The following is a 27171-nucleotide window of genomic DNA, read 5'->3' on the forward strand; positions in this document are numbered from 1 at the left end:
TAGCATATTAATGGAGAGCTAAATGTTTACTGAACAACACTTGAAGCATTTACATGGCTAAAGTCTCTGATTCCCCATATACAGTAATATGAATTTAACAATTATATTATGTACATGAAGCAAGAATAGGCTGTCCACACGTATACATTACCTATATCAAGCAGCTATCACGACAAACATAACAACTCACACATCCACCAATACGTCCATACTCCTTTTGATGGCGGGAGTTTAACTTTAGAAACTTATCTGAGGGATGATTTATCTGAGTGATGGTGCAAGGTCTATCTTACCACATCACTGGTAAATAACATATACTTCTACATAAAAAAAAAAATCTACTTCAAGAATCACGCCAGCCCTTCAGATTTTGTTCCCTTGGTCCATTATTCTTCTCACAGATGCATGGGCCTAGTATATATCCTGTACAAGTTATATACATATTCTTCCTCTCGCCACCTTGATGAGGCATGGTCTTGGGGGTCCTCCCTCAGATTTGGAAGATAGCATTCCACTCCTCTGCTCCGAAATTCTGAAAAAACTGGGTCTGCTCTGTACCAGTGAAGTTCACTCCATTGTCAGTAGCATGCAGGTTCATAAAGTTGTCGTCCTTTCTCATGTAATTCAGGTTCTTACAAGGCAAAAATCTTTCAGTATCTGAGCTGTCTATGTTTATTTCATTGCTCCCTGTACAGCTCTTACTTCTGCCTTGGTGGAGGCATATCGTTGAACCTGCTTCTGTGCCAGATATATTATTAGGCTCACTGCTGCACTCCTTGAACAGATCGAACAAGTTCTCGAGGGAGGATCTTGAGAACTCCATCTTTTCCTTGTCTGTGGGGTTTCTAGTGAGTGTGGTTGTGGTGGAGACGTGAACAATTTTTCTGGAGCCTGTGCTTGAATCTGTTTCGACACAGGGAAATGTTGGAGTGTCTAAGAGGTATGGAACTAGAGGGCAGTTGTTTGCATAATCCTTGAACAGCCGAGCAGTCGGGTCTTTGTTCAGAGACCACAATCCTTTTTCTCTCTGAAAGTAGCCGTCTTCTGGTAAATGGCTAGGACTTAGATCTTCCCACTTGTTCCTGATGATGCTGCTCTTCTTCCAAACTCGGCATAGCACCCAATCATCCAACTACAACAGAGGAACATATTCGGTAAAGCTAAACATTCTCAAAAAGTACTTATCATGAAAGAAGATTATCAACAAGGTTTGAGACACAAAATTTGAATGCAAGCATATAAAACTTTTGAATACCTTTTAATATGAGAAATTATTGAGAACTCATAAACCATGCCTCGAAAAACTTACCCTCATGGAACCCTTCTGTTTCCAGGTGGTGGTTGTATCGAGCAATCGGTACTCATGCATAATCCAGTCTGTCTTGACTCCTCTAGGAGGGCGGCCACTGTAGAAAACTAAGGCCTTCTTGACCCCGATATTCTTGGCTCCACTTGAGGCAAAAATCGGTTTATCTATCCCTGTGGCTTTCCAATACCCTGAGGCTGCTGCTCTATTAGGTCTTGCCCCGTTCGGGTACTTCCTCTCCCTTGGAGTGAAAAAGTACCACTCATCTTCTCCAAACAAAGCCTTCTCTGTTTGAAAATAGAAATAAAACATTGGGTCAGTCACTTAAGCAGTGATTGCAGAAAATATTCAGTCTGATAATTCATACTATGTGGACTATTCGAGCTTGTATCGTTTATGAAACATATCTATAGTATCAACGGATCTAATGTTAATACAAGGAATGCAGCTCGAGCTTGTATATCGACCCATGCAAGACAAATAGATAATTGTAAAGATTGTAGCTCCTACCAGTGAATCTATCATGATCAGGAAGGGAACTTAGAAGCCAAAAGCTACAGAAAGAAGGATAGAAATAAAAGGACAGAAGAAGAAAGGATTTGGACGAACTTGGAAGTTCCCAAGGGTCGAACTGGTAAAGATCGACTTCAGCAATAACTGAAGCAGGGAGAGGACTCGAGGTGACTCGGTTCCTCAAGTAGTGGATAATGAGTTCTTGATCTGATGGATGGAATCTAAAGCCTGGCGGTAGAAGCTGTACGCTCGAGCTGCTATCGCTGCTATTCATGATTATGGATGATAGTTGCTGCTGTGTGTATCGTACGCTGAGAAGTTCTCGACTGCTTAGTGATACTGAAGCAGCAGTTTGCTGCAGCTTAGGAGTTGGGATGATGGAATAACCTAGGGGATTACTATGCTAATGGTGTGGCATTTATTTATGTAAAGATGAATGATCGAGACAAGGGAGAAAGTAACTGTTTTGTCTTCATGAGGGTTGGTGCAAAGTCGGTTTAAACTACGCTGTTTCGGATTTGCTGGATTCACACGATGGACTGGGCGGCCTCATTGGTGCGTCTGTTTGACCGACCTGGGATCGGCAGCTGTGTCGTTTATTGTGGAATTAGATCGAGGAATGCAGTCTTTCGAGTTAGACTGCCCATAATTGGTTCTGTGTGAATTCGTTTATTGATAACATCAGTCATCAAATGAGCAGACTTGACATGGTTAAGTTTGCATCTGGTTTCAGCTCCCATGTCACTCTCTCTGTTCTTGATAATTGCAAACGTGTAACAAATGGTGAAGAGTCAACATCATGAAGCTTAGGATTTGGATATCATAAGATTCCAAATGCCCTAAATATACGGCGCACACTTCATTGAGATTATATATATATATATATTATACGGATAATAACGAGAAATAAAGAGACACAGAAAGTTTCAATAACATATATTAAATTAAAAACGTGTGCTGTAGTAAACCGCCTTTTCCATGAAATCTCATAGTTTTACAGTGCAGTTGCTCGTGTTTTGTTGATATGCACTAAAGTTTTAACTTTGGAACATTTGAAAAACCTTGAATTAAAAAGCAAAGTAATATGATGAGAAAGAGACTTTGATGATCAAAATTCCATCCTGTGTCCTTTCCCCTCCGCGGGGGAATTCTTTAGCACCATTTTCCTCCACATAGGTTGACAGGAAAACTCCGTTTTCCAAATTCCACACACTATTCCAACTTAAAAGTCGTGTATTTAAAATTTATGGCCGCAAAAAATAATAAATAAATATATATATCTCCGTGAACTAACTGTCAACTGGTCGAATTTATCGACCGCTCTCGACTTAGTCCTCTTCTATTTCTTAGGGTTTGTATCGGGAGAGAAATATATAGTGCCATGCCACATATGGACATGAAAGAATAGTCGAGGAATTTTTCTCGTTTGGGCGGTCCATAGCAAACTTGTGTCTCCGTGGAAAACAATGTAGGAAGCTCCAACCTTTTCAGTGGATACAAATCCGACGTCTGTGGAAACTTCTTCGACAAGGATGTCTAGGAATGCGATGTGAGGGATATCGTTTTCTTTTCCATTCGGGTCTTCGCCAAACCAAAAAGCTCACAAATGGCGTTGATCCACAACATCGAGTTCCACTCCGGCCGATATTTGAACAACCTTAGTATTGGTGAAATCACGATTGAACTTCACAACATAGTACGATACTACCGCTTCAGATCCGATACAAACATAAATGGTAACCTGGGATTTCAGGCCGAAGCGGAACCGAACAAATATGACGAGTGGATTAAGGAGGGTAAATAATATATTCAAAGGTCGAGAAAAAATGGGAGAGGTTCGCAGGTGGTTGGTTGTAAAAGGGACGATACTTTGGGGTTCAAATTAAACTATCACAAGAATGTATGGTAGGCCTCGAAAGGCGTGTGGGCCCCGTGGGGACCGTTTGTGGGCCTAGTTGACTGGGATCGGCATCCCTGAGTGCTACTGGGCCTTTTGAAAAGGATGAAAAGTTTGGGCCTCTTGGATTCAGCATTGACATTTCCATCACCTTTTTTTTTAAGGTTGCAGATGACTCTCTTTTTTTTTTCTTTTTTCTTTTTTTCTTTTTTTATGTAAGGTTGCGGATGACTTGAACCCATACATTCTTCTTGGAATCGTCTGAGATGCAATCACTTATACCGTACAATCATAGTAAATTACTACAATATGTAATTACTTAAATTTCTAATAAATTAATAACAAAGAAAGTAAATTTCTAACAAAAGAATTAAATTACACAAATTCTAAAGTAAGTTACGCATATTTCGAAATAAAATATACAAATTTAGAAATAAACTATACGTATTTCGAAAAATTTTACTTAGTTTTTAGTAAGATATTTAATCACATGTTGAATAACTCGATGGAATAATTGATTGCACTACAGGATTCCTTCCATTTAGTTGGACCACTTTTACAAAAATATATAAATATTGCGTGTATTTAAAAATAAATAGAAAAGTAATGTCACATCTATTAAGGTTTTTTTTTTGGGGTAAGATCTAATAAGGTTTTCTAGAATATACAAGTATGATCATCTCATATTATTTGAGTTGTTCAGGGTTAATTACCTGTCCATTTTTTAATCTGAATCCGGTTGCAGTTTGAAAGATATTGTATCGGTTCGAGTATGTTGAATTATCTAGTACTGTCTGACCTCAAAGCCCCATAAACCCGATCGAACATATGAACGAGCCTCTCAGCGAAGTGCGTGGGAAATTTCTTGACCAGGAAATCCGGCAGTAAACTGTAACTTGGGTAACATGGCACTGCGCACTGTTATGTAATATCACAGGGAAATGTTAACATATAGAAAATAGTTTGACTATTGACTTTTAGATATCTAACCATATATGACGTTATTGCGCATTATTGATCTTTGATGTTATGCTATTAGATGTAGAATATTAATAATATTATTATTGTTATTTTTTATTCTGAGTCGAGAATGAAAGCATATAATTAATTTGGTCAGCAGCTTAATTTAATTCAATAGGACCCACTCTAAAACCTAACAATAGTATGTAGGTTTGAATTAATGTAACTGCGCATCTCCACGAGCTGAACAAGGAAAATGTCAGAATTTATCCTTCCAAACCAACCCACTGATAGACGAGCAACTCCATCACTTAAATAAAAAATAATTACCCACATAATTATTGCTTCAATATATTTTTGAATTTTAAAGAGATTCATGAATTTAATATAATAAAATAAAAGTTATAATATTAATAATTAATAAAAAAGTATGAATAATCTCACCACCATAATCGAAACTGAAATCTCTTGATTGCCGAAGACAACATGGGCCACAGTGTAACGTCCTCTTTTTCTGTCTGTTTTGATTTTATAATTGCTTAGAAGAAGAAGACCGCTAAAGAAGCAATAAAGTTTCAAAATCGTTGACGTGGTTGGATTAGCAACATTCCTTCTAATAATTATTCTATTGCCAAGTGATCAACTAATTAAACCTAACAATGCTTCCGTTTATTAGGAATCCATCCCATCCAACCTCTTAATTAGCTAAGAGCTCTTGAATCAGCTACTACCCTAGGCCGATGGTGAAAACCGGGATCGATATATCGACAGCAGGATCTATAGGCATCGACGTAACAGCTTATAGCTTCCGATTTTTGTAGCCTGTAAACAAGTTAGTGAATGATAATAATCGCTGGGACGTGTGAGTCCATATGCATGGGCCGGGTATGGATATCACGGACTGTGGTTGCCACCATTATTATAGTCGAGGACATTATTCATATGTAGAGTTATACCGAGACAAGAAAATCCGGCACGTTTATTCTCCTCTGGACTACGCTAATCGAACAAACTTTTTCGGGTAATGATTATAAAATAAATATGGTTTGCCGTGTACATGTATTTGTATACGTAATTGTAACATGACAAAATGTATATGTACGTGAAGGAGAGAGAGATATATATATATTGAATCATTGGATACCCTTAGGGGAAGCATCGATTCTGCTGGCAAGTATCCAAATGCATGAAAACAAAACAGTTGAATAATCTAATAAACATGTCGAGATCAAGAATGTATATTATATATATTTTTATGTGTACGTATTATAGATATATCATATAATATACTCGCCGGTATTATATTGTATGTTAATTAATTAGATCAAATAATTCCATACGTATATAATATTAATAAATCATGCACTGTAGCTATAGGTAGCCCCACAGGGGTCTTCTCAAATCTTCAAAGCAAGCCCAAAATCAGTCTTTCACAAGCAATATATATGTTTGTACACTCAGTGCACGACAACTAATTCGAGATCTTGCTTTCACCGAATTTCTTTTCAATAATTAATGATATATATGCTTTCATCAATTGGAGATCTATAGATGGAGAGAATACTAATCTTTACAGAAAATATTTACCAATCGTTTTATATCAATATACTTATTTTATTAACCAAATACCGATTATTGATAACATTAGAGAAACGTCAGATCGTTCCGTGTAGGGGTGGTCATGGGAGGCGCGTGTCACGAGGCATAGGATATAGGCGGGATACATACAAAAGGGCCCTGCATGCGTGCGGGGTAAGATCAAAATACAGATGACGAGTTGATCCTTTTGACTATTGCATTCGTGTTTTGCATGTCACACTGTGGATGTTCTAATAGGACTCGAGTTAATTGTTATATTATTGTTATTACACAGTTAGATGATACAATTTAAATGATTAATCCATACAGTAGAGTCATTATAAAATAGAAGGGCAAATTTTGACTCTGATGTTTGGGTCCAAGCCCGACAGAAGTTCAATCATTTTTACTGCTGGAGCTAAGCACATATACACATATACACACACACAAGTCACAAAGGAAAAAAGGTGAAATTATTTTATTTTTCGATGTAAATCATGATACCATGAGGTCTAATTAGACCATAATTTAATCGAGCCGGACCGATTCACTAGGAGGTAGAGTTCTCTCAGTATAAATTTTATATATTTACAAAAACTTGAACTTAAAATTTTATTTAAATAAAATAAGCGTTGAATTATTTTAATCAACCTAAGTGCATAAAGTTGAAAGGTGTGAAATTCTTTTAAAAGCCCAATCTTTTCCTACAGAGTCAAAACAGGTTCTATTGGTTTCCCATTTCGTGGAAAAATTGGAAAGTTGCCTTTTTGGAATTAATAACATAATATGTGTCCGTGTATATAATTATATTTATTTTTCTTCTTACAGTTTAGTTTACCATGCCATGCATGAAAGAACTTCACAGCTTTTATTAAAAAAAAAAAAACTTCCCAGCTTTTGCCCAAAAAAAGAAAAAAAAAGAAGCATAAAATCGAAAGCTCAGAGAAGACGAGACGACAAAGGCAACATAGGTCGCGGCTTCTTCTCGTGTAACGAGCCTTAACTTTTTGATGCTGCAAGGAGGCACTCTCCCCAACCAAGTGATCATCGATCTGAACATATCGCAGCTCATTACATTAATTACAACAACAAAACACTTTTTCTCGGATAACTCAAAGCTTAAACCCCTCGTTTTTTTGTGCGTCCCTCTATGCGTTGATCTTTCTTTTTCTTTTCTTTTTTTGGTCTTGACGAGGTCCTCTGCCTATATTTTGGGACTAATTCTCACTCAGAATTCGAATTTGTGATGACCATAGAATATAAAAGATATAATGAAACAATTTTCCCGCCGTGTATACAGAGTATTACACTGCAGAAATGGTTTGTTCGCCATTAAGAATTCATGAGAAATCGTCTTTGTTTTTAGAAATTTTCAGTCGAGTAGGTCATTTACACTATAGCTATGACAAGTTCATATTCGTGAAAATATTCACGATTATCAAACTGGAAAAACAGTTGTAATTTTTTAATACGTCATTTTCGTTCGAGTCAGTATACGCCCTTTATTCGTGCTTGATAATGCCATCCATTAGATTCCACTAATCTGATCAAAATTAGAGGGCTGTGCAAATAATATCAAGGTGTGTATTGAGAGAGATATAGACAGAGGTGTGGCCCATAGAAGTCTATGGCTGAACTACTTCGACAAAGAGATAAGAGAATATATGATGAAAATATATGCAGAAAAGAAGACCATAAAGACCCCAGCGCCAAGAATGTTGTAGGTAATGGCTTAAGAGAAGATATTCTATGAGTATTACACAATTACGTGACAATTTAAAACTCAATCAACAATCGAAATATGTGAAGATGGAGAGGGAAATTTTATAAATTATAACTGCATTTTTTACACATGTCAACTATTAATTGAATTTTATATAATCACGCGACTATGCAATACACACTGAATATTTTCTCAATTCCTTCTTCCTCCTCACCCTCCCCCTCCCCCTCCCTCCTTTTTTTTTGCCAATCAAGACCAAACCAAGACCCTCTCTTTTTTTCCTCTCTCTCTGTCTCTGTGTCTGTGTGAGAGAACAGTCCGAATCCTGTAATAATGTTCACAGTGTCATAGTTTTCGGCTACTTAGCTCCAACCCCAACTCGATCAGTTCTCTTGTTGTTTCAGATTTTTCCTGTCTTTTGGAAGCAACACACACTCCACACTTTTCCCTTGAATTTTTTCTTTTCCTTGAATTTTTTTTTTTCCATTTTCAACAAAACTCCCAAAAGAATTTTTATCTGCTTGTGTTTGGTGATATACATTCGGTTCCCACCCTACTCTTTTGTACGCTTCCCGCCCACAAAGTCTTCCCTTCAATCTTTTTGGTTGTTTCCGGCCGGTCTACCGAATTTTAACCCGCGCAATGATGAATCTCATGTCCGGCGACGCCTTCTCGATACCCACTTCGCTCCCCAGCTTCCCCCAAGTCGACCTCGCCAACCCTAACCCTAGCCCTAACCCTTCCGCCACCGCCGGAAATGCCCCCGCTGCCAAGAAGAGGAGAAACCAACCCGGAACTCCAGGCAAGCCCACACACACTCTCTCTACCCCGGTGTTCTCATGTCGGTTCGGTTTATGTACCGGCCCGTCCCGGAGGGTTTTGTTAGCAACATAGATTTGAGCTTGATTAATACTTGTTGATCTCTTCTCGTTAGATCCAGATGCCGAGGTCATCGCTCTGTCGCCGAAGACGCTTATGGCGACGAACCGGTTCATCTGCGAGATATGCAACAAAGGGTTCCAGAGAGACCAGAACTTGCAGCTGCACCGTCGAGGCCACAACCTCCCTTGGAAGCTCAAGCAGCGGTCTGATAAGGATGTCATCAGGAAGAAGGTTTACATCTGCCCGGAGAAGACATGCGTCCACCACGATCCTTCAAGAGCCCTCGGGGACCTCACCGGGATAAAGAAGCATTTCAGCAGGAAGCACGGCGAGAAGAAGTGGAAGTGTGAGAAGTGCTCCAAGAAATACGCGGTCCAGTCCGACTGGAAAGCTCACTCGAAGATCTGCGGGACGAGGGAGTATAAGTGCGACTGCGGCACCCTCTTCTCAAGGTAGGTAATTAATATTAGCTGAGAATCTTTACTAGATTTCATTTCCTCTTCCCACTGTGGATGAATTAAATGCATATGCAGTTCCTATGATTGAACAATAAATACCTTTTTGATCGCTTTGTGTGAAATTAATTGAAGTCGGTGTCGGATTTTTCTTTTTCTCTTTTATTTTTCCCCCCTTTTTCCATGAATTTACAGGAAAGACAGTTTCATCACGCACAGAGCTTTCTGTGATGCCTTAGCCGATGAGAGTAGCAAGCTCACCTCGATTGCAGCCACAAATCTCAGTTTTGGGAACACGGCTGCCGGAAATGAGAACCGGATCAACAATTTTGCTGGATTACCACATGGATTTCCCAGTCGAAGAGTTCAAGACATTGCCGGAATTCCACAACAGTCCGGCTCGCTCTTACATCCCGATATCGGCGGTACGTTGTAACTGACATATATATATATTTTTTTTATTTGATGAATTCCTATAGATCATAGTCAAAACGAAAGTATATATGTTTAAAAAAAAAAGAAAAACCTTTTCGGCGAGAAAAATAATGAAGTAGCTGAAACCCAATGATATGAACTATGAACTAAATTGTCAAGGATTCCTGGTTAGTGTGAATCAAACCAAATGTGTTCGAAGGAGATTCGGTTTCTCTTCATAGATGTATATATGCACATCGAGCGCTTAAATTAGTTTGCAGTTCATATTTATTCTATGAAAATTAGCGAATTAAATTTTGATTCTAATAAGTTTTTACGTGTTAACTGTCATCACTTGGATGAATTCAAATCACGAGCAGGATTTTCTGAGATGGCTATGATGGGATCGGGTGCTAACAATCTTTTCGGGACATCCACAATGGAAAACTATGGCATGATCCCCAACAGTGCTGGTCTGTCATTATCTGTGTTGCCGCAGATCGGATCGAAGGAAGAAAGTGGTGGAAATAGCTTGGGAAGTAATTCGGGGGGGTTAATGGGCGGCCGAACCCCATATAACTCCGAGAGCAATATCGGTGACCACCAACTCAGTAAGCTGCAGCAGAAGCCGCCACCGGCTCCAATGTCAGCCACTGCCCTCCTGCAGAAAGCTGCTCAGATGGGGTCCACAAGGAGCAACCCGGGCTCTGTGTTTGGGAGCAGCTTTGGGCTCATGAGCTCATCGTCCTCTTCTTCGTCTTCCTCACAAAGTAGAAGCACTAGGAGCCCGGAGCAGCTTATGATGAGCGGTGGATTAGTAAAGCACGGTCACGCAGACCATCACCAGCAGCAGCGGTTTGGAGGGTTGTCATCGATGGATCTGAACCTGACGAGGGATTTTCTCGGGATGGGAGGAGACCATGGCGGTGCCGGTGGCCCTCACGATCCTAGTAATAATCTTTTCTTTCACGAGGAGTTGGCAAAGTTTGCTTCTTCAATCGGATCGGGATTGGCCCAGACATTTGTGACTAATCCTCAATGACCATGTTGATGATCGGGACGAACATAGGAGTTGGAATGATACATGAGTGCAATCCAAGGTTGTGCACTGGACAAGGAAATAACCGTTTGAATGGGAGATCCTCGTAAAATACCATATACATGATCGTGGTTCTTCAGCGGCCTCCTTCTAAGTATGAATATCCTTGAACTTGAAGCTGACCGGGAAACCGAATCAAACTGCCTGTCCAACGAAGCTGGAGGTTCTCGTATATATAGCCATTCACAGATCAAGAAGGGCCTCTACAGTAAACTCTCTTTGTAAGCGGCTTGTAATATTGTTTCATGCTGTAAGTTTTTCATTTCCGGAAAAACAATTGTTGCCGATCGATGTACTACCTTAATTTGTAAGTGTTTTGGATTCAATAAAGGAAACCACGGAACCTCTATACCTAATAATATTAATCAGGCATAACCCTAGCTAAGCTCTAGTAGTGTATTAAGTTAATACTTTCTAAAAAGCTTATTGCAGTGATAATAAGTCTATGTATTGAGCAAACTTAATTGAGAACTAAAACCTAGACAAGAGAGAGCGTCGCGTATATACTGTGGAAAGACATCGGGCCCATGGTGATTATTCCCAGATCTTCAACCGCTTGATGTTATGAACAACCTATTGCTTTTAATATACATAATGTTAAACTCGTGGCCATGTATGGCGTATATATCGTGCAAACGTGATTTATGTGTACCAACATGAATTCTATTTGCACCCGCATGTCTGAGGAGCAAAGCAACTGACGGGTATCTCCCCATATCTAATAAGTAATTAAGATCCTCGATTGATAATGAATTCATTAAACATGAACATATGATAACAAATATTACCATAAACTCAGGAGTGATATACAGTCAAAGATTTTGACGTTGAAAGCAACTAATAATATGCAGTAGTACTGCAGATTCATTGAAGAAGCTTATAGCTTAGCTAAACTCAGGGAAAAATGAGAGAAGAAGAAAGAGAGCTCGTGAATCTGCTCTGACAGCGGATCAGAGACGGACAGAGAGGGTCAGGGCAGGCCAGGGAGAGACCAGTTTTCTTCCTTAGGGCAGCAGGTGGTGGACCCCCTCCCACAGTGCATGATGTCTGAAAATAACCCTATAACAGGGATGTTTTCAAAAATTTTTTTGTGTTCTCAGCCATTTAGTTTCCGAAAATCTAATGGATCTCGATTGATACAGATTTATGTCAGAATGATTTAAAGGAGTCGATAAATTCTCCTTATCATGATGCATTCAAAAAACTCAAATCCGAAATTTTATTAAAGAAACAAATATTGAACAATTGGAATCAATTTAGGTCGATAATGGTATGTTTTGTTTTTGGAGAGAAGAGAAACCAACTCCCAATCCCATGCACGTTCTTTCTCTCTCTCTCTCCCTTTGCCTCCCTTGCCTTCTTGTTGTTTTATTCCCTGTCTTCACCTCCTTATCCTTATCCTCCTCCTCTCTCTCTCCCCCCCTCTCTCACATTTTTGAAATATATTAAGACATGGACATATCACATATGTCCACTTGCGCACAGTGAAATTCAATAAATATTTCCCGGAATAGTGACACCATATAATGACTGATTTGTATCATTGTTTGGGTGACTGATGAAAGCGCGTACACATACAACTCCCACGTTTAAATTTGAAATTATGTGGTCCTCGTATTAAGAATAGCTTATACCGTTTTAGTATATTTGCTGTTGTCAGTCGGGCGATTACATGTACATGTCAATGATTGCATTGAGTCGATGGCGCCCCTCGACAAAGTGTGTCGGGTTAGCTTCGTCTAACCACCAGCCCGATAGGCTCGCTGATGCAAATTTCATGTTGAGTAATTATAGGGTTTGGAGCAAGTAATAATAAATCGAACTCAAAAGAGTCTCTCCTTTTCCTATATTATATACCTATTGAAAAGAGAGAATTAAATCAAAGCTGCACGGAAAACAACGTGGAAGGGTTGACCGGCCGTCAAGGGAATTCCGGCAATCTTCCTTCAACTGCGTCAACGGTGGCGGGTTTTGGTTTTTTCTGGAGTGATGCGGTTTGGGTTCTGTCGCCCTACTGTCTCTGCAACTTGTTTGAAAAAACGTGTGCCCTATTTTGGTAGGATTTTCAAATAGTATATATATATATATAGAAATATATATATGAACGAGAAAGAGATTGCGAGGACCTATAAATATATTATATATGTATATGTTATTTATATAGTAAAAGGCTAGAGTAGAGGCTAGGGTTTGCTCAGTGACTTTGATTAGCTGGTTAGGTTTTTAAGGTGTACGTATTTTCAGATCCAGCATGCACTGTACGTATGCTAAGAACTTATCACAAGAATGGCATAACCCTATATATATAGCTAGCTAGTTACACATACATGTACAGTCTACATATTATTATATATATACATTTGTGTTTCAACCGAAAAAATATATACATTTGTGCATATATATTGTACTTTCTCGAAAATTAATCTTCATGTCAAGAATATTAATAGAGCAGACTTATGATCTTATTGCGCATTTACTAATTAAATTTTATATGTGTGCAAGGGCTTTATATGCATTATCAATCCATGTGTGTAAAAATCCTCCAGGCATCTCCCAAATAATAATGAGATCAAGAATATTAATCTTCATGTCAAGAATATTAATAGACCAAGAAATTGCAGTTACAACTTTGGAACCATCAGAGAGAATGTTGGGAATTTTTTGCACCAAAAGAACGTAGTGTTCATAGGAAATCGCACATATATACCTCATACCAATAATAATAATAATAAAAAAACCGGAGAGAGAGAAGGAAAAAACAAACTTAGGACAGTTTTTATGTTACCAAAGTGTGGTCTCCTTTTACCGCTTAATAAGCAATTAATTTTGTACTTTTGAAATAGGGGAAAAGAAAAAAAAATAAAAGAAGATATTTTACTCACTACCGAGAAAAGAAGAAGAAGAAGAAGATATTTTACCGATCACCGAGAAAACAAATATGTCTCCTCCATTACCGTTTCTAATTGTATGTCGTGAAAAGCGCATCAATCAGGAAGCTAAAACTAAAAAGAGAGCATCATTGGACTTCGATCTCGTTTATCACTGTAAAAAAAAAAACAAAAAACAAAAAGTTTTTTATTCACGAAATGTAAAAGAAGAAAAGGGGAGTATCGTCATTGAGAACCCGAGTAAAACATTAATTTTAAAACTTTGTCTTTTTAAATTTTCTTTTGTTTTCCAAAAACCATGCAATTATCCTTCATTCACTTTCTTTGGTTGATTTCATAATTTATTTTATTTGTGCTCTCAATATTGATGAAAAGTGTATTAAAAGAGCAAATGTTAGAAAAAAAAAATAGCGCTTCAATAAACATTTTGACCACATTTAATAAGAAAAAATGAACTCTTTTTCGCATAAACGATAATTTTTTTTAGGTTAATGTCCCGCCTAATTTCACTCTAGACTTGTCGAAGTGAGGAATCTATATCAGTCTAGTGCATTATTATTTCTCTTGAACTCTGGACTAGAGAAAAATGAAATTAAACGTTGTCCTACTTTTCTTATTTCTTCAATCTCGAAATTCTTTCTTAGATTGGATTGTTTACTTTATGGGATAGACAAACTTTGTAGTATAATCTAAGCTTTTTCCATAGCTTATTGGGGCCTCTGAGCACGAGGGGGGCTTTTTGACTTTACCAACGATCCTTTTCAGTAATCTGGTCCCCCTTGGATTGAAATTTTACACTGAAATAGGTTGGGGGATGAAGTCAACGTGGGAGCTCAAGTATTAAATGCGACCAAGGGCAAAAGGAGATTGCTTTTCATGACTCATCATTGCTTTAACCTATAATATCTGTATGTATATATGTATGTATATATGCGGTGAGTGACTGAATCACGCATGGAAATGAAAGATATAATTAATTAATTAAAACAGTAAGAGCACAAGGGTTATATCACCCATTAACGCGCATGACAGAACAGTTCCAATCGAGCCAATTAGATTATTGGATTACTATTTATCTTGTGAAAACTAGCTATAGTTAACAATCGTTTATTCTTGGACAAATAGAATGAGATTGCTTCGGATTCTAATATAGAAAATGTGCAATCCGACCCCGCCGTGAGGGTAAAAGTTGGCAGTGTTAATGGTACGGTGTCGCTTCCCCGATGTGGTGTTCTATTGTGGCCTGGAGCTTGCTCGGTCCAATGGAATCCCGAGACACACTTGAAATTTGCTTGGTTGTTCCTCTTGAAATCCAAGAGGCACAAAACTTATGGTCTGTCTTGTGTATCCTTAATCCGGTGAAGAGCATGCAAGTCCCTGATATGAACAATATATTTAAAGCAATTTGTCTTCCGACTAGCGCACAAGTTGAGCTCTCTTATACTTTAGATGTTCATATCAAGGTCATGCTCTTCACCGAATCAACGAACGATAAATGTCGGTGGGACTTCTCTTATCTCTATCTTTGCGACAAAAGAAATTGTTTTGCTCACTTTCACGAAAACGATCACCTCTGGGCCCAGACTAAGCCCACCAAGCTAATTCTCACCATTCTGGCCTCGGCCCACTTTTCGGGGGCTTCCCAACGTGGTCTGGGCCGAGCCCCATTTCTTCAATGCTCACAGATTCCGCCACAAAAAGTTGATGCAGTCCCATGAGGCTGATTCGATGACGCGGCAGCTCCTTATTGGCTGGCATCAGCACGGGACTACGTCCCCATGTCCACGTGGAGGTCCATCATTGGCGGGAGCTACGTGTTCTCTCAGCGGGAATGGCCTTTTCCTGCTGAATATCATGGAGGCAGTGTCCCCACTCTCGCAATCCTCCCTCGCGCCTCTCCCTCTTCCCTTCTTTCCCTTTCTCTGTCTCTGAATCGAATCGGAATCGGAGTCGTCGGAATTTCACCTCGAGAGGTGGTAGAAAAGGGTGCCGGCGGGGATGAATTTGGTGAGCTTCGCCTCCGCCATGGAAGGCGTGGCGTGGCGGGGATTGGTGTATACGGTGTTCATCCTCCACTTTGTCCTCGCTTGTCAGCTGCTACTTCTTCAGCCTCTCGTGTCCGCCGTAGGTACGTTTGAGCTCCCTCGGATCCACTATGGCACTACTGCTTGAACTGGCTCGCGTTGTTTTGGTGATTGAACTGCCATTGCGCGGTCAATGCATCATTTTTCGATCTGCGGCTATGGAGATTTGGGGCCTACCGGTGCTTTGCAACTCGTTCGTTGATATCACCGAGGAAGATGCAATTTTTAGTAGTTCGAATGCAGGAATTAGTTAGGATGCAGGGCTTTAGCAATACACGGATAGTGAATCGCTTTAAAGTTGGGTCGAGTTAGTTGGTATTAATTTAAAGGTTGTTGATGATCTCTGGATTCTACAGCCAAGTGGAAGTCAGAAATGATCACCTAAGCGGACTATTAATTCAAGACGACATGTTTTGGGAAATCCGAGGTCGAACTTTCTTCAAAATTTCATTTTTTGCCAATGCCAGAAGCCCTAATGACGTGAATGGCTAAGTTTGTGTAAATTAGGGCCCTCTGGGTATTGATTGATAGCTGGACTATATTGACTTCTTAGTGATCAATGGAAATAAGGATACGTCATAAGAAAATGGTAATGTTAGTGAATATTATTGGCTTATCAATCATTCAGTAACTGGTGTGTGTGATAAATCAAGATCCATATCTGGACTGGGAATCTGACATATGAAGTTTGTGTTCCTTTTAGTTTGTTTTCTTATGTTATTTTATTTACAATAAGACTTGTATTCTAGACATATGACATTCTTCCTGCTTACTTGTGTAGATGGAAAATCAGGTGATGCAGCTGAGCTGTTCGAGAGAGTGTCACAAAACATCAAGGTGAAACGCTACAATGAGGCTCTTAATGATCTTAACGCTGCCATAGAAGCAGATCCGACACTATCAGAAGCTTATTTCCACCGCGCCTCTACTCTTCGTCTGCTATGCAGGTTTTCTTTTAGAAAATTTTGGTTTGGCTTAGAAAGTTACAACTTTAATCAAGAGCAAATATTGTGCTGATAATGTAGCTTCCATTATGCTGTTATTGTTTGCTGTTGAATTCTCCATCATACAATATAGTGCTATGTTGGAATAAGATGGTTAGTGCCTTTTAACACGTTGCCATGTATATCAGCGCAAAGGGTTGTTTGGCCGCTTCCCAGGAAAAGTAGCCCACAAGCTTTCACGTTACTTGGTTTTCAGATGATAAAGTGATACTGTAGTTGAAAGTAATGGGGCCTTTAAGTTAATATTACATTTTGTTATCACCATTTTCTTAGCATCAGTGGTCATAGAACGGTGAATTATATAAGTTCATGTAATGTCCTTACAACTGAAACTAAGATGTCCAAACCTGGCCTTCTTCTCCAATTCCTGATTCAAATAATATATATGATTCAGGCGCTTTTTGGGTGATGTAGATTTGAGGAATCAGAGAGGAGCTACAGAAAATATTTGGAGCTAAAGCCTGGGAAAGCAGTTGCAGAAAAGGAGCTGTCTCAGTTGCTCCAGGCTCAGAGTGCTCTGGATAGTGCAGTTTCTCTCTTTGACTCGGGAGATTTTACAAAATCTCTGGAATATGTTGACAAAGTTGTGCTTGTTTTTTGTCCGGCATGCTCAAAGGTGAGATTATGACTCTCTTGGATCAAAGAGCAACTATGAAAACGTGTTGCTTGACAATCAGTTACTGACTTGATACCCTCTTCTCAGTTTTGAGACCACCTTAACCTGTTTGACTTGTTTATTGCAGGCAAAATTTCTGAAAGTAAAATTGTTATTGGCTGCGAAAGATTATTCTGGTGCCATTGCGGAGACAGGATATATGCTTAAGGAGGATGAGAACAATTTAGATGCATTATTGCTCCGTGGCCGTGGCTATTATTATTTGGCGGATCATGATGTGGCTTTAAGGTACTTTTGATTGGAAATGGGAAAGTTAAAAGTTCATGATTCCAGCTAACAAAGTATAGTAATATATTTCTTCCCTATCAGGCATTACCAAAAAGGTCTCCGCCTTGATCCAGAGCATAGTGAACTAAAGAAGGCTTACTTTGGATTGAAAAATTTGCTCAAGAAATCGAAAAGTGTAAGCATGAGTTTCCCTTTACAATTTATTGTGATTGGATAACTTTTTAAGCTTTGATCACAGACTTGAGCTTTTTATTTGTACAGGCAGAAGACAATGTAAATAAGGGTAAGTTGCGGGTGGCAGTAGAGGATTATAAAGCAGCTATCGCTCTGGATCCTGACCATGCTGCACACAATGTCCATCTTTATCTTGGCCTGTGTAAGGTCTTGGTCAAGCTTGGTCGGGGGAAGGATGCTTTAAGTAGCTGCACTGCAGCATTGGAGATTGATGAAGAGCTCACAGAAGCTCTAGTTCAGGTCTGTTGTTCCTATTTTCCTCTTTGTCTCTGTCTCCAGCCTTTAAACAGAATTATGACACTCATGTAACATGTGGTAGCTGTTTCATCTAACGAGAGATTTTTTTTTTTCCTTTTCCTTTGTGTGTGTATGTGTGTTTTTGACAATAACTTTTGGTTCGGTATTCATCTATGGGTATTGTTCTTTTTAGAGAGGTGAAGCAAAACTCTTGACTGAGGACTGGGAAGGTGCTGTGGCAGATCTCAAGTCAGCAGCTCAACAATCCCCGCAGGTGAGTGAAGTTCCTGAGGTGGACTGTTCTTCTGCCATAATCTGTTGGTCAACAGATCTGACGGGTTGAGCGATCTGTTTTGCTTCTGTGCAGGATATGGGTATTCGAGAAGCTCTGATGAGGGCAGAGAAGGCCTTGAAGATGAGCAAAAGGAAGGACTGGTACAAGATATTGGGAGTTTCAAAGACTGCATCTGTGGCTGACATCAAGCGTGCCTATAAGAAGCTCGCTTTGCAATGGCACCCAGATAAGAACGTCGATAACAGAGAAGAGGCAGAGAACAAGTTTCGGGAGATCGCAGCTGCATATGAGGTTTTTAACTCGAAAAAGAGTTCTTTAATTACCCATTGCTTTGATAATCTGGAATTAAGTTGTAGGGGAGAAACTAACACTAATTCTGTTTTCCCATTCAGGTACTTAGTGATGAAGACAAGCGTGTGAGATACGATAGAGGGGAAGACATAGAAGACATGGGAATGGGTCACGGGGGTGGCGGCGGCGGTTTCGGTTTCAATCCCTTCGGCGGCGGCGGCAGTGGGCAGCAATTCCATTTCACCTTTGAAGGCGGTTTCCCGGGAGGCGGCTTCCCAGGAGGATTTGAGTTCCATTTTTGATCGCTCGGGACTTTGACTCGGGAGGTTCACTGGAGAGAAAACTATGAAGTGGAGGTAACTTTATGCGGACCCAATTAACTAACTCGAGCTCGGACAACCACCTGGCGGCATGTATAGTTTTAGATCATTGATTTAGTTGTAATCATCCCGGAGAAAGTTTTGCTTTCGAGAAACATCAGATTTGCAAAGTCCATGGTAGTTGATCATAGAAACTGTACCGAGGTACGTTCGATTTGGGCTCTCCTACAGAGCAGAGGGGACCCTCCCACATGATTTTTTAATCCGATTTTTTTTTTTTTTTTTTGCCCTATAAAGACTAGAGATATAATCAAATTGAGTCTTGTTACACGCACTATGGTTTCTGTACCCTGTAAGTTCGTGGTATCATCGGCTTTAACATTGGGGAACCAAAATCAACCGTGTCGATGGAAAAAAACATCCCCAATTACTTGGATTCACAAACTTGTGGGTTCATACGGGTTTCTGACTCGGGTCTGGTTTGTGTTCGAAATTGGTCGAAAGGTGGAAAGAAGACCAAAGCAATCCCACCTTATCTTTCGCTGGTTTCGGGGAGGTTAAATAAAGCAAGTGCTCGCTTTTACCTTTCCTCAAATAAGCCCAAGTGCCCGGCCCATCTGGCCCACTTATTGAAGCCCCTTGGATCATACATCACGGGATATTCTGATCCATGGAGAGTCCAAATCCTTCTATTTCATCAATATTAATAAGATAATATAATATATACATCGTGGCTCATTCGTCGATGAGGAATTTTACATGTCAGTTTGACAAAAAGTATGCATAGATCAGATATTTGGTTTGCTCTGCCGATCAAGTCAAGCCTCTAACGAAGTCAAATTTCCACATTCACGTTCTATAGTATCACATCCGCGTATCGATGTCTCCCATGTCGGTCATTTTCCGTGTTATTTCGCTCATTATTTTTTCCTCATTGATTGAGTTCATGAGATTCGTAATGAGTTTGCAGATGCAAGATTGTATTTTCGATCTTCTAATCTAACCATTAGGTGATAGTCATCTAATTCAATCGATCGTCGACGTAAATTTTGCATTTGCAAGAAATGGAAAAACAAAAGATGAAATAATTCCTTCAACCATAAAAACGAGCACGTTGGAACAAGATTGCATTCGATCACGTAGAAATTCCACTTTTCGTGTGAAGAATTTGAAGAAAACTATTTTCCATACTAATTTTCTACTATTTTCCTCTATTTAAGTTTCTTCCTTTACAAGCTTTTGGCATGTTTTTTTCCATACTATACTCCATATATTTTTATTTTACGGTGAGAAGATGGAATTTCTTTTATGTAACATAAAAATCATTGGAATTTTTGTACGCAAATGAAATAATAAGAATTTAAAGATATCATTAATTTTTTTAGTTGAGATCACAAATATTCTCATCATATTGATTAAAACTAATCTCATTTCGACATTAATTTGATCTCAGCACAAGATGCTTGTAGTAGATTCGAAATTCTTAAGCTGCGGATAAAATCCAACTATGGACAGCTTCATTTGCCAATGCATCCTCGCGAGTGAAAGCACCATCATTTAGATCTTTCTGACCTATGCCCTAGGCCCCCCTAGCTAGAGCATACTATAGCATGCAATAACACGGCGACTTTTTTGAAACGACGACTACAGTTATCAAGCTTTTACCAGCTAAACACAAGCATTTATTTCATTCTCAAATTAATCGACCTCTTCATGGTAAGCATTAGATATTATCTCCGAGAAAAATTCTTTATTATTATTATTATTATTATTATTATTATTATTATTATTATATATTTTAGAAGAAATAGAAAACCGATTGCATAGGAATTCTCGGCTCCGCGATCGACATGATCCGGGCCCCTCCTTCTCTTTGATTCCATAGGAGCCATTGAACTGAAGAGAAGCCACTATTAACAGAAAGAGCACAAAGCCCAGCCGAGAGTGAACCCCAACCCCAACCCCAACCGCAACCCCTCTCTCTCTCTCTCTGCACTGAGGAACAAAATAAATAAAATCACCGGAGAAGGGGGGTCAAAAAAAAAAAAAAAACCGAGTGCTCTCTCTCTCTGAATCTCGCTCGCAGAGCTTGCGAAGCCAGAACCCTAGCTAGCACTGTCATGATCACAAGCTCCCCGGTCTGCCACAGCCACCAACGCCACCATGATCAACACAGCCAACGGCATGATGTCCACGTCGTCCTCCTCCGCTGCCGCCGCTCCCGGCGGTAACGCCCCCTCCCCCGGCCTCAAGACCTATTTCAAGTCCCCCGAGGGCCGCTACAAGCTCCACTATGAGAAAGGCCACCCCTCCGGCTTGATGCACTACGTCCAGGGCAAGACCGTCACTCAGGTAGGTCAATTTCCTCCTCCTCCTCCTCCTCCTCCTCCTCCTCCTTTGTAGTCGGCATATTCCCGGGGGTGCTCGCTCAGTCGGTCGCGCTTGATTCGATTGGTGCTTTGCGCGTTGAAATTTTGATTGCCGGGGCCGCTGACTAATTGGTGCCGGCCTAAGAGGCGATCTCTCGTCTCCCGTTTTATGAGGATTCATGTCAATTTAGTGGAATTGAATATCCGATCATTGTTTGTTTTGGCATTTCGCTTCCATTTCAGCGTGATTTTATTGATAACTGTTAGAGGATTTCCGTCTTGATTTAGTATCCTAGAGTTCGAACGTCAATGGCGACTTTTGTGATTGCCAATGTTTAAATGTATGCATGATGCGATACTTATTTCACCAGCAAATCTCAAGCTCATTTCATGCACTCCCCAACCTGATCACTCCTAATTGAAGTGTGTTGGTTCTGTTTCATGCCGAATATATCAATTCGACCTGTTGGTTCTATTTTCTGGATTTTGAATCTCCAATGGATTATCAACTGTCAATGCTTCATAAGCTTTACGCTTTGTCAGGCAGAGTCTAGTTCATCTTAGGGTCAGATCTAGCGGATTAATGTTTTGCAAAACATATATTGGTTTCTCTGTCTATGATTGTGTCATTTGATTTGAAAGTCTATCAGCTTAGTTCAAAATAATAGGAAATGCTTCTGCATAGCTACGTGTCGATCAACCTACCTTGCTATTATGCCTTGTTAATACATGAATATGCTCTAATATTGATGGCAGAAGTGCTAATAATATGTCACCCATTTTATTTCCTAGTGTTTGGGCTGCACGATATTTTTCTATGGATGGTTGATAGTATGAATTGTTCAATCTAATCGTCAGGCAACTGTAGCCACTATCAAGGACAAGCCATCCCCGCCAACCCCACCATCTCAGCCCTCTTCGAGCTTCAGTGCCAGCAGTGGAGTACGATCTGCTGCTGCAAGGTTATTGGGTAGCGGTAATGGGAGCCGTGCCCTGAGCTTTGTTGGAGGAAATGGTGGGAGCAAGAGCATTAGTGGGGGCAGTAGGCTTGGACCATTAGGTTCGAATTCAAGTACTTCGAATCTGACTTCGAATTTTGATGGTAGAGGGACCTACTTGATCTTCAATATGGGTGATGGACTTTTTATAAGCGATTTGAATTCTCAAGACAAGGTAACTTTTGCAGTGTGTGATTTAGAGATCAAGTACTTGGCAGCTTTGGCTTGATTCTGATTGAGATCTTTGTTCTGATTTTAGGAGCCAATGAAGGCCATCTATTTTAATAATGTGTATCCTGTCTGCCATGCATTTGATTCCGATGCCAAGGATGGGCATGATTTGCTCATTGGGTTAAGTACTGGTGATGGTATAGTTCCCCACTCAAATTAATGTTCATGGTGTTCAGAAACCAACAACCCACAAACTTATTATTTTCTGTGTGCTGTAGTCTATTCCGTGTCACTGAGACAGCAATTACAGGACAGTGGAAAGAAGCTTGTTGGGGCTCAACATTATAACAAGGATGGTTCAGTTAATGGCAGGTAAGGAAAATGATATATCCTCAATGAATGCCAATTTTCTTCTAATTTGTTGTAGAGTGGATTCTATTTTGGTCACCACTCACTGAATATCACCTGGAAAGCTTATCAGCAGTAGCTCAAATGCATATAATGCAAGCCTATGATGCTTCATTATATTTCATATTTTCATTCCAAGTTGTCTCTAAAAGGGTCACAATGCCACACAGCCAGAACTCATCAACGCACTTTCCATCAAGCAGAAGGATTATCGACAAATGGTGAAGATAGTATTACAATATCATGTTACTGAAAGTTTTATCAATGTTGATGCCTGACAAATAAATGTAATCTTATGTCTTAAGAGATTGCAAAGTCTTCTTGCCTCTCATAAACTTGTCCCAATAGTACCTCTAACTAAAAAAATGAATCTGGTTTATTTTGTATTCAAGTCCTGTACCATTCGTAGACATGCTTTTTGATTGATTATTGTTTCTACAGTCGCTGTACTTGCATTTCATGGGTGCCTGGAGGTGATGGTGCTTTTGTTGTTGCACATGCTGATGGAAATATATATGTATATGAAAAGGCAAGTTTCACCATATAAAGCAACAAAAAGCAAGTTCCTTTAGTGTTGCCCAAGTTTGTTCTGTAAGTTTTCAATCTTCTTTTCTACATTTTCTAGAGTAAAGAAGGTGCCGGGGATTCTTCTTTCCCAGCTATCAAAGATCCAACTCAATTTTCTGTTGCACATGCACGGTACAGTAAGGTACAGGAGTTGATGCCACTTCACCCTGTCATGTTTTTGGACTTTTCTCAGATCAAATTTCCTTGTTCTAAGGCTTGCACTTTCAGATTTTCGCATGTTTTGATTGATTTATTTTGCTATTATTAGTGTTATGATTATTTTTAAATTTTGATGACGTTTGAGCCTGGCCAAAATCCAATGCATTTTTGAAAGGCATACTTCCTAGTGCATCACTCTCTTTCTGAAGCCCCTAAAATAATTACATGTGCAGAGCAATCCGATTGCTAGATGGCATATATGCCAAGGTTCAATTAATGGCATAGCATTCTCGACAGACGGAACCTATTTAGCTACTGTTGGCAGAGATGGTATATATGGATCTGATCTGTTATCTTCAAGATGGTTCTTTTGTGCATGTTTAAACCCACATGAGCTTAAAGCAATTTACTCATGTACAGGTTATCTACGAGTCTTTGATTACTCGAAGGAACAATTGATATGTGGGGGTAAAAGCTACTACGGTGCTTTATTATGTTGTGCTTGGAGGTATGTGTTCTCTACTGTCTTTAGTGGGGTACTTGCTAAATAGAACATGTTACTCTTTCATCCTTCACTTGCTCTGTGAAATACTTCTGTTCTCTTTCCTGCATTAAAATTTATGTTGACTGTAAAGAGAACTATAACAGCAACGATGGGAAATACGTACTAGCTGGAGGTGAAGATGATTTAGTCCAAATCTGGAGTATGGTAGATAGGAAGGTCGTTGCTTGGGGAGAAGGGCATAACTCATGGGTGAGTTACTTCGATGGTCATAACTGGGTCTCTTTAAATAATGTTTACTTTCGATCGCCTTGATTACTGACATCTGAATGGTGCTGGCAGGTCAGTGGAGTTGCTTTTGATTCATTTTGGTCATCCCCCAATTCTGATGACTCAGGAGATTCCGTGTTGTACCGATTTGGTTCTGTTGGGCAGGTATTGAGATAGAAACAATTTTGCCCTTCTCACTGCGATACTGTCTAGGTGCAGTTTTATTTAGATGAAAGTGTCTCTGTGGTATTTTCCTTTCTCCTCTCTGTTCAACAATCTACAGTGGCTTGTGGGTTAAATGATTGTTTACCCATTGAATTAGACACGCTACTGTCACAAGATTTTTCGGTTGCTTGATCATTGACTCTTGGTTGTTGTGTGTGTTGGTTTTTTGGTTTATTTTGATCCTTCAAGATGGCTTGTGTATTATGTGGTCCGACATTTTCCATGCTGAAAAAAGTTGATAGGAGTGAGAAAATGTTTTCGAACCATAGTTTTATCGGTATGGCCTCTAGTGCTTGATCAGTATTATGATTCTGCTTCATCATCGAGCAGGACACACAGCTGCTTCTATGGGACCTAGAGATGGACGAGATTGTCGTTCCTCTTCGCCGTCCTCCGGGTGGTTCGCCTACATTGAGCACTGGAAGCCAATCATCGCACTGGGACAATGTCACCCCTGTGGGTACCCTCCAGCCCGCTCCAAGCATGAGAGATATTCCTAAAATCTCCCCGGTGGTCGCTCACCGAGTTCACACAGAGCCCCTCTCTGGACTAATATTCACCACCGAGTCTGTCCTCACAGTATGTCGAGAAGGTCACATCAAGGTGTGGATTAGACCCCACATCGCAGAAGCCCAAGGGGCCAGCAATCCTGAGACAGCTCTGAGCACGAGCCTGAAGGACAAGCCCTTGCTATCGAGCAAGGTCTCAAATTCTTCTGGTTATAAGCAATAATGACCTGGATATCTTATGAAGAAGAGTCTGAGAAGCGATTGGGTTTTCTCAGCGCTCAGGGAATCCTTCAGAAGGTCGCTAATTGTGACCCTTGTTTCGTTCGGTCCGATTCAGTTGGTTTTCAGTGTAAATGTAATCTAATTTTTGGTGGGATGGATAGACCAGCTGTTCTTTTCTTTTCTTTCTTTTTTTTCTTTTTTTGTATATTCCAGGGTGATAATTGCCTTTGCCTGGCACCGGAGGAGAGGTAGGTAACATATAACATATATATATATATATATATATATATATATATGGATTATGTATGCGAAGTACGAGTTTATAATTAAAAATTGCCATTGAGTAAAACCGGCTGCGGCTCGGATGAGTTATATTCTGTAGAAGCAGCTTTTCAAAAACAATGGTGCTCATGTTTGAACGCGAGCTTGCAAAGCTATGCCGATGCTCACGGTTCAGTCAATTGTGACTATGCTTCAGTTTCATGTCATAGGAGGTGTGAGCTTACAATTTCAGTTTCTAATCAACCGTCCGCTCCCATGATCACACGATCTCCTAAAGAGAAGGATACTTATTTCCATCATATATATACGAAACACGTGCACGATTTGTTTGTTTTCAGGCTTGGTAGCAAACTCGATTGTGGGGCTAACAGGCCAAAACATTGTACCATCGCATTCGGTATTTTAATGGGTATATCCATTTTAACGCAAATGGCTCGAGCAATTGCTAGGCAACACTGCGGCTTTCGCGAGCTGTCCCTTTCTAACACAAGTAAACAGATATCTTGCGCAAGTCGCGGTGTTGCCTAGCAATTTCTCGAGTCATTTGTGTTGAGACAGATATACCAATTAAAATACCAAATGCAGTAGTACAATGTTTTGGCCTGTTACACCTAAAATCGAGTTTTACGTTAGTTTTCATGTAAAATATGATCCTTAACGTTGATTTAGGAAGTGGCATTTGTTGTCGACTTTGAATTTATGTTGTTTCCAATAATACAACCAACTGTAGAAAACATAATAGGTACAATGTAGTCCTGATCGCATATTAATCACATGCTACGACTTAGTATGCCGAAAGGAAGTAAAAGCATGCGGTCTCTTCACATTTGGAAATTCGGAGTCGCCCATCAAGTTCAAATCGCTGCCCATCCTATAGGTTGGTTTAAAGGTGAGTTGAAGGAGCCAGAGCAGAAAAGAGCTGCAGTGGAAATTCCTTACTCTGTGCTCCGGTCCTCTGCTCTAAAATCGCGATGAAGTTCTCTTGGTCTTCTATAGACATCCAGTCGGTCGACAATCCCCTACTCCTCGCTCTGCACCGTGGAGGCAATACTTGCCGAGCATCTCGCGACAGTTCCTGAACAAAAACACGCAGCATGATGGTCCACTGCCCAGTTTTTTTCTAAACAGGCAAGAGATCCAATCCAAATAAACAGAAGAGGAACATTGGAGCTATGAATTACCATCCCGCTAGTCCATTTGTTGGACATACAAAAATTGGATGGATATATTTTTTAAAAAATCAAATAAGGTATGATCTAAGCTATCTGATTTCATCATAGTACAGGTCTAGATGCCTTGAAACCGTTCAATCATCCGGATACAACTACAAATTGACGAATGAGCATATTACTATTAGTAAAATGATGACTTGAAATTAATCTATGAGTGCCCACGCTGCATTTTG

General features: G+C 39.8%; 4 protein-coding genes and 1 long non-coding RNA gene across 7 annotated transcripts; 4 read left to right on the plus strand and 1 right to left on the minus strand.

Moving 5' to 3' along the window:
• Positions 1-25: 25 nt before the first annotated feature.
• Positions 26-2376, minus strand: LOC116196639 (NAC domain-containing protein 67-like). The gene is made up of 3 exons (XM_031526474.1): positions 1916-2376; positions 1310-1593; positions 26-1132 (listed from the first exon to the last, which is right to left on the minus strand). The coding sequence occupies exons 1-3, from the start codon at positions 2091-2093 to the stop codon at positions 491-493; spliced, it is 1104 nt and encodes a 367-aa protein (XP_031382334.1). The 5' UTR covers positions 2094-2376; the 3' UTR covers positions 26-490.
• Positions 1018-1725, plus strand: LOC116196641. The gene is made up of 2 exons (XR_004154863.1): positions 1018-1154; positions 1335-1725. It is a non-coding gene; the product is annotated as an uncharacterized LOC116196641 (long non-coding RNA).
• A 5836-nt stretch (positions 2377-8212) lies between the features above and the next one.
• Positions 8213-11186, plus strand: LOC116197736 (zinc finger protein JACKDAW). Of its 2 annotated transcripts, none has more exons than XM_031527965.1 (4): positions 8213-8779; positions 8918-9311; positions 9510-9739; positions 10109-11186. In XM_031527965.1, exons 1-4 carry the CDS (start codon positions 8620-8622, stop codon positions 10768-10770), a joined length of 1446 nt encoding a protein of 481 aa, XP_031383825.1. In that variant the 5' UTR covers positions 8213-8619; the 3' UTR covers positions 10771-11186. The 2 variants fall into 2 exon arrangements, with proteins under 2 accessions (XP_031383825.1, XP_031383824.1); XM_031527964.1 differs by having other exon boundaries at positions 8214-8779; positions 8912-9311.
• A 4396-nt stretch (positions 11187-15582) lies between these two features.
• Positions 15583-19412, plus strand: LOC116197621 (dnaJ protein P58IPK homolog). The gene is made up of 9 exons (XM_031527799.1): positions 15583-15843; positions 16581-16746; positions 17218-17419; positions 17547-17707; positions 17789-17882; positions 17969-18181; positions 18372-18452; positions 18546-18764; positions 18866-19412. The coding sequence occupies exons 1-9, from the start codon at positions 15714-15716 to the stop codon at positions 19064-19066; spliced, it is 1467 nt and encodes a 488-aa protein (XP_031383659.1). The 5' UTR covers positions 15583-15713; the 3' UTR covers positions 19067-19412.
• A 1534-nt stretch (positions 19413-20946) lies between these two features.
• Positions 20947-25833, plus strand: LOC116196946 (probable catabolite repression protein creC). 2 transcript variants are annotated; one of them, XM_031526909.1, is made up of 12 exons: positions 20947-21436; positions 22312-22626; positions 22711-22819; positions 22901-22994; positions 23201-23251; positions 23472-23559; positions 23656-23739; positions 23990-24086; positions 24177-24264; positions 24405-24510; positions 24601-24693; positions 25084-25833. In XM_031526909.1, exons 1-12 carry the CDS (start codon positions 21248-21250, stop codon positions 25483-25485), a joined length of 1716 nt encoding a protein of 571 aa, XP_031382769.1. In that variant the 5' UTR covers positions 20947-21247; the 3' UTR covers positions 25486-25833. The 2 variants fall into 2 exon arrangements, with proteins under 2 accessions (XP_031382769.1, XP_031382770.1); XM_031526910.1 differs by lacking the exon at positions 23201-23251 and having other exon boundaries at positions 20949-21436.
• The last annotated feature ends 1338 nt before the right edge of the window (positions 25834-27171 follow it).

This window comes from Punica granatum, chromosome 2 (genome assembly GCF_007655135.1).
Source record: "Punica granatum isolate Tunisia-2019 chromosome 2, ASM765513v2, whole genome shotgun sequence".
NCBI lineage: Eukaryota > Viridiplantae > Streptophyta > Magnoliopsida > Myrtales > Lythraceae > Punica > Punica granatum.

Bases quoted from the DNA above. Each gene is read 5' to 3' on its own strand.
- LOC116196639 (XM_031526474.1), bottom strand. From the start codon at position 2,093: ATGAATAGCAGCGATAGCAGCTCGAGCGTACAGCTTCTACCGCCAGGC. The intron at 1,594-1,915 runs GTTCGTCCAAAT...ATTTTCAAACAG, and splicing joins CGACCCTTGGGAACTTCCAA to AGAAGGCTTTGTTTGGAGAA. The intron at 1,133-1,309 runs GTAAGTTTTTCG...CCTCTGTTGTAG, and splicing joins AACAGAAGGGTTCCATGAGG to TTGGATGATTGGGTGCTATG.
- LOC116197736 (XM_031527964.1), top strand. From the start codon at position 8,620: ATGATGAATCTCATGTCCGGCGACGCCTTCTCGATACCCACTTCGCTC. The intron at 8,780-8,911 runs GCAAGCCCACAC...TCTTCTCGTTAG, and splicing joins AAACCAACCCGGAACTCCAG to ATCCAGATGCCGAGGTCATC. The intron at 9,740-10,108 runs GTACGTTGTAAC...AATCACGAGCAG, and splicing joins CTTACATCCCGATATCGGCG to GATTTTCTGAGATGGCTATG.
- LOC116197621 (XM_031527799.1), top strand. From the start codon at position 15,714: ATGAATTTGGTGAGCTTCGCCTCCGCCATGGAAGGCGTGGCGTGGCGG. The intron at 17,883-17,968 runs GTAAGCATGAGT...TTATTTGTACAG, and splicing joins TGCTCAAGAAATCGAAAAGT to GCAGAAGACAATGTAAATAA. The intron at 18,182-18,371 runs GTCTGTTGTTCC...TGTTCTTTTTAG, and splicing joins TCACAGAAGCTCTAGTTCAG to AGAGGTGAAGCAAAACTCTT.
- LOC116196946 (XM_031526909.1), top strand. From the start codon at position 21,248: ATGATCAACACAGCCAACGGCATGATGTCCACGTCGTCCTCCTCCGCT. The intron at 23,560-23,655 runs GCAAGTTTCACC...TACATTTTCTAG, and splicing joins ATATATATGTATATGAAAAG to AGTAAAGAAGGTGCCGGGGA. The intron at 24,694-25,083 runs GTATTGAGATAG...ATCATCGAGCAG, and splicing joins GATTTGGTTCTGTTGGGCAG to GACACACAGCTGCTTCTATG.